This window comes from Vicia villosa, linkage group LG1 (genome assembly GCF_029867415.1).
Source record: "Vicia villosa cultivar HV-30 ecotype Madison, WI linkage group LG1, Vvil1.0, whole genome shotgun sequence".
NCBI lineage: Eukaryota > Viridiplantae > Streptophyta > Magnoliopsida > Fabales > Fabaceae > Vicia > Vicia villosa.
Window position 1 is genome coordinate 198,741,650 of NC_081180.1, and position 6,009 is coordinate 198,747,658.

The 6,009-nt window shown below is 41.0% G+C and overlaps 1 protein-coding gene across 1 annotated transcript; it reads right to left on the reverse strand.

Annotated features, from left to right (window-relative positions):
* Positions 1-3,152: 3,152 nt before the first annotated feature.
* LOC131662499 (uncharacterized) lies at positions 3,153-5,105 on the reverse strand. Its single transcript, XM_058932301.1, has 2 exons — positions 4,411-5,105; positions 3,153-4,311 (listed from the first exon to the last, which is right to left on the reverse strand). Exons 1-2 carry the CDS (start codon positions 5,103-5,105, stop codon positions 3,153-3,155), a joined length of 1,854 nt encoding a protein of 617 aa, XP_058788284.1.
* Between the last annotated feature and the right edge of the window lie 904 nt (positions 5,106-6,009).

The window sequence follows — 6,009 nt, forward strand, 5'->3', positions numbered from 1 at the left end:
TTATCAATCTTTACGTTTCATTTATTTATTTCTTATTTCGAAGACAAACAACTGACAAAATATGAACCAAATTATCACAAAAGACAAGCTTTTTGACTATGTCCTAGGATCAATCTAGTCGATCTTGCGAGTAACCAAAGTATATTTTTTATAGTTTGGAAGACTAGCGGTTGTTTACCGGAAATCACCGTAAACAATAGGTTGTGGTATGATTACCCCCACTCTTTTAGATGTTGCTGCTATTACAGGTTTAAAACCTGGTGGTCCCACGTTTAACCATGTGGACGTCGAAGTGATCCCTGTAAAGTTCGACGTTGGCGAAACAAAGAACCCAACCTTCAACAATTTTCTCACTCATCATCACAAAGATACTCCCAACATCAGTGATGAGGAGCATGTGGCCTTCTTGACATATTGGTTGTCGAGATGCGTTTTCTGTTCCAGGTCCATGCAGGTGACGAAGCAATTTGGTTATCTTGCCAATCATCTACACAATGGTGAGGGCGTCGCTTTAGAACAACTGATATTGGCCAACCTGTATGTGTCTCTGACAGAAGTGGTCAGACAAATCAAACGCTAAAATCCCAATGCCACAAAAAAGAAGAACGTTCTGGTGCATGGACCCTCTGTGTCGAATTAAAATTTTGTCTTTGCATAACCCAATCTTTTTTTTTAGCCATCTCAGGATGCTAAGACCCTTCACCAATCCTTCCGCTCTACTCATAAAAGAAAGCAGGAGTTTTCTGCTGAAGCCGGGGCGGTTAAAAAACAAAAACCAAAACCTAAGGCCCCCGAGTCTCAAGGAGTTGCGCTTCTTGTCGAATCGGGTGAGGAATCAGAAGAAACTCATTCATCCTTAGTTCTGAAGCGGAAGAGTAAGATTTCTGTTCAAAATACCTCCATTTCAGCTTTGAGAGGTATTAACTTTCAATTTCATATGTAGCTTCGACGAATCTTTCTTCAAAAAATCCACCAAAACAACCAGTTTCTCCTATGGTCATAACAGCTTCAAAATGGGATGGGTCGCAATGGGCCTTCGACCCAGCACTCCAGGTATGAATTAAACAAAGATGGGTCTGTGACTTTAGCCAAAATTAAAGTTTTTCTGAAACCTTTTCTGTTCATTTCAGGTTGACCCCTCTAAACCACAAGGTGACGCTGCCAGTGTGGCTGAATACACTCCTCTTTCTAATGACGCTTCTTCTCAAGAGGAACCCGCTTCAGCCGCTGGTGAGTTAATCGACTTATCACGGCTATTCGAAGTGATTCTGACTCTGTCACTAGTCGTGCTACATGATATTCTTTTTATTCGACTAGTTCTAACTCCAGCCTTTCAAATCGCTCGCCGACTCTGGGGGCTACTGAAGGCAACATTGATCTTGTCAAAACGTCTCATCCTCACCCTGATGGCATGCAAAGTGATCCTCCGGCTACCGAATCTACTCCTTTGACAACTGCTGAAATTCCTCATGTCGACGTATCTACCGTCATTTTGCCAACTACTGAGAAAACTCCTCCGCCTCCGTCGACTACTGAGGGTAATGTTGAACAGTCGGCAAAGAAAAACATGGTTTCGACAGCTCCTATTGCAGATAACGTTCAGCCTTCTTCGATGGATATTGATATCGTCTCTACATTAGCGAGGTTGAACAGCTTCGTGAGCCAATATTCTTTTCCTTCTGATTCGGATCTATCCAGGGAGTACTCGGAAAAAATAGGACCTGAAGCTGCCAAGGTCAAACATTTAACCGACAAGCTCAAACTCCATGCTTTTAGTCATGAACTGTTCGATTCACTGCATGATGACCCTAGTCTCTGCCAAGAGCTTCAGGAAACTTGTACTCAACTGCAGGAGTTGGAGATCTCTAATCACTGCAGGAAAGCAGTAGAAGCCTTCGCTAAACTTCTTCCTTCTCTTATTGAGAATGTAGAGTTGACGAAGAAAAATGAAGATCTGATCGACGCTAAGCAAACGACTGTGAAGACAAATGTCTACACTGTGATCAAGGCGAAGCAGGTGATTGAAGAAATTAAGAATCAGCTTAGCCAAAAGCGTCAAGAGCATCTTCCCAAGGCTGAGAGGTCTGTAGCAATTCGGCAAAGGCTTGAAGAGTTGTCGAAGGAGATGTCTGATTTGAACAAGGAATTGGACCTTATCAACAAAAAGGAAGAGGAGTTCTCTAAGGAGATTTCCCCCAAGCAAGAGCATAAGTTGAGGATGACTGTTGATGCCATCGCCGTCAGCAAAGCGACAAAACAGATTGAAGCAGAGATTAAGGTCCTTAAAGAGGAATCCGACACCCTGGAAAACTGGGCCTCTGACCTTCAGCTCTCATTGCGCAAATTTCAAAAATTTTATGGCTGTTTGTAATCTTGTCGAGACCATCGGCGTATGGCATAGTTTTGATATAATTTCTCTTTAGTATTTTTTTGTAACTCTTTGACAATTGGTCTCCGTACCAACCGTTTAATGCCATATTTTCATTTTATTTGCTGGTCTTTAATTTATTTAACCAACTCTATTTCGAATTTTTAATCTACGTTGTCAAAATAGTGAGTTCCTGTAGAGTAGGTCAGTATCCCTTTAGATATTTGACATTTACCCTGATGATCCGTCGATCTGGAGCTAACTCCTCTAACTCATAAGCATTGATGGTAAAAACTTGGGTTACCTTAAACGGTCCCTCCCAGTTTGGTGACCATTTCCCTAGGAACATGTCATTTCTGTCCATAGGCAATATTACCTTCCAAACTAAATCGTTAATAGCGAACACTTGATTTCTTACTTTCTTGTTGTAAGCTCTGGCTACCTTCTCTTTTCGTCTTCTCAACGAATCTAGAGCCAACATTCTTTCTTCATCTAAATCGACGAGCTCATCTGTCATCATACTCCAATAGTCTTCGGATGGTATCTCATGCTGTCTTTGTATTCTTACTGATTGAACATTTACTTCGACTGGTAACACGGCATTGTGTCCATATGTCAATCTAAATGGCGTAGTGCCAGTCGCCTCTTTGGGAGATATTCAACATGCACACAGGCCTTGACTTAAGGACTGATGCCAAGTTTTCAGCTTTTTTTCTACATGCTTATTTATCAGGCTAATTATCACCTTGTTGGCAGCTTCGACTTGACCATTCGCCTGGGCATATTACGGTGTCGACGTCAATAACTTTATGCCAACCTCCTGGGCGAACTCCTGCATTTTCTTTCCAGTGAACACGGTTCCTTGTTCGGTTTCTATAGTCTCTAGTATTCCAAATTGACATATGATGTGATCTTGTATGAAATCTATCACAGCTTCTTGGTCAACGTTTCTCAAAGCTATAGCTTTGACCCACTTTGTAAAGTAATCGATACCGACCAAAATATACCTCTGCTGTTTCGACGAAGCTGGTTTTATTTCCCCAATTACGTCTAAATCCCACCCTTTGAATGGCCAAGGCTTCACAATAGCATGCAATTCACTTGCAGGGACGTGCTGGATGCCCCCGTGCATCTGACACTCTTGACATCCTTTTGCGAATTCTATGCATTCTTTTAACATTGAGGGCCAATAAACCCCTGAACGCATTAGAGTCCACTTCATCTTATGGCCAACTTGATGCGCTCCACAGGCCCCGCTGTGTACATTCGACACGGCCAGATAAGCTTCGCTATCTCCCAGACACTTGAGCAACACTCCTTCAGATGTCTTCTTAAATAGTTCGTTTTCCAACAAAACGAAACTAAGAGCCTTGTACTTTATTTTCCGATCTGTCGAACCTGTAGGGTTTTGCAAATATTCCACCAATGGTTTACGCCAGTCATCTTCCTGTCCGTTATCGACTGTAAAAATCTCGAAATATTTGGCGTCGATTGCCCATATTTTTATTACAGACAAGTCTGAGGGGGATAGCACAGTTGCTTGAATTTTTTCTCTCACCTGAACAGGCTCTTCATCGCCGCCTCTCTTATATCCTGACGCCTCTTGCGCTAGATCATTGACTTCTTGATTTTCTTGCCTGGGTATATGTTGAATATTCGCTGAATTGAATCTTCTAAGAAATCTGTTTGCAACCACGAAGTACATAATTAGATTTTCTTTAACGCATTTGTACTCCTTGGAGACTTGCTTTACTACCAACTCAAAATCTACCATAATTTCGACATTCCTTGCCCCCAATTTTAGCAGTAGTTCAAGTCCAGTTATTAAGGCTTCATATTCAGCCTCATTGTTGGTACACATACCAGCTATTGAGTACTTGAACTCTGCTGGAATTCCATCTGGAGAAACTATGATTCCTCCAATACCCGTTCCATTTTTGTGACTAGATCCATCGAAATACAATTTCTAAGGTGCGAAGTCGACATAATTTTGAGGAACGTCAACCATAGAATGGTCGACCAAGAAGTCTGCTACCACTTGCCCTTTCACTACTTTCAGAGGAGCATATGTTAGGGAATATTCCGTTAATGCTAATGCCCATTTACCAATTCGACTATGCAAAATTGGTTTAGGCAACATGTCCTTAATAATATCAGAATGCGAAGAAACATACACATCAACTGGTTTTATATATTGCTTCAACTTCATACAAGAGAAATACAGACACAGGCATAGTTTTTCTATATCACTATACCTAGTTTCGGGATCATTTAACATTCGACTAAGGTAATACACCGGTCTTTCGACACCGTTATCATTTTCTTGAACTAACATACTTCCTATAGTTGATTCCGAGGCTGCAATGTACAGCCTCATGGGTCTGCTTCTGACATGTGGTGCTAATACTAGAGGTTTCGTCAGATATTCTTTGATCTTGTCGAAATCCTCTTGATGCTGACTTTGCCAGATGAAGTCTTCGTTCTTCAATCGAAGTAGTGGTGAGAACGCCTTCGTCTTTCCACTTAAGTTAGATATAAACCTCCTTAAGAAATTTATCTTTCCCAATAAAGATTGAAGTTCCTTCTTTGTCGATGGAGGTTTAATATCCATAACGGCTTTGGTCTTGCTTTGGTTGACCTCTATACCTTTTTTATGCACTACAAAGCCAAGGAAATCTCCAGCCTGCACATAAAAAGCACATTTTAATGGATTCATTTTTAATCCATGTTGTCCCATTCTTTCGAAAGATTTTCTAAGATGTGCTAAATATGTCGACCTGCAAGTCGAGTTTATGACAATATCATCAATATATATTTGCATAAAATCTTCGATAAAGTCATGGAACATAGAATTCATTACCCTCTAGTAAGTGGCTCCGGCATTCTTCAGGCCGAATGGCATAACCACCCATTCATATGTTCCTAATGCCCCCGGGCATCGAAATTCCGTCTTCGGCACGTCCTCTTCTGCAATAAAAACTTGGTTATAACCTGTATAACCATCTAACATACTTAAATATTCAAAACCTGCCGCTGAATCGATTAACATTTCTGCTATCGGCATGGCATACTCGTCTTTTGGGGTAGCAGCATTTAGATCTCTAAAATCAATGCATACCCTTAGTTTCCCATTCTTTTTCATAACTGGTACTATGTCCGCCAACCATTCAACGTACCTTGCAGTCCTTATGAACTTGCTCTTAAGAAGTCGTTCGACCTCTTCCTTTATCTTCGACATTATTGCTGGCGCAAAACGTTGAGGTGTTTATTTTAATGGTTTCTTTCCAACTTGTATTGGCAATTTTAATTCGACCAATTCCCTGCTCAATCCAGGCATTTCATTATATTCCCATGCGAAGCAATCTTTAAATTATTTTAATAATTAAATTACATGTGATCTGAGTTCTTGGTCTATGTTGGCGCTGATGAACGTGGGTCTCTTATCTCCCTCTTTGCTCAAATCGATTTCTTCCAAAGGATCTTGTGGCTGCATCTTCTCTGGCGCCATAGGGTCCTTTTCGAACCCAAAAGGTTCTTCGTCGTATATGCAGTCAAAACGCTGATTATCGACGTCTTCTGAGGTGTTTCCATTTGATGTTTCTGCTTTTATGATCGAACTATCTTCGATGGCTTGTATTTGA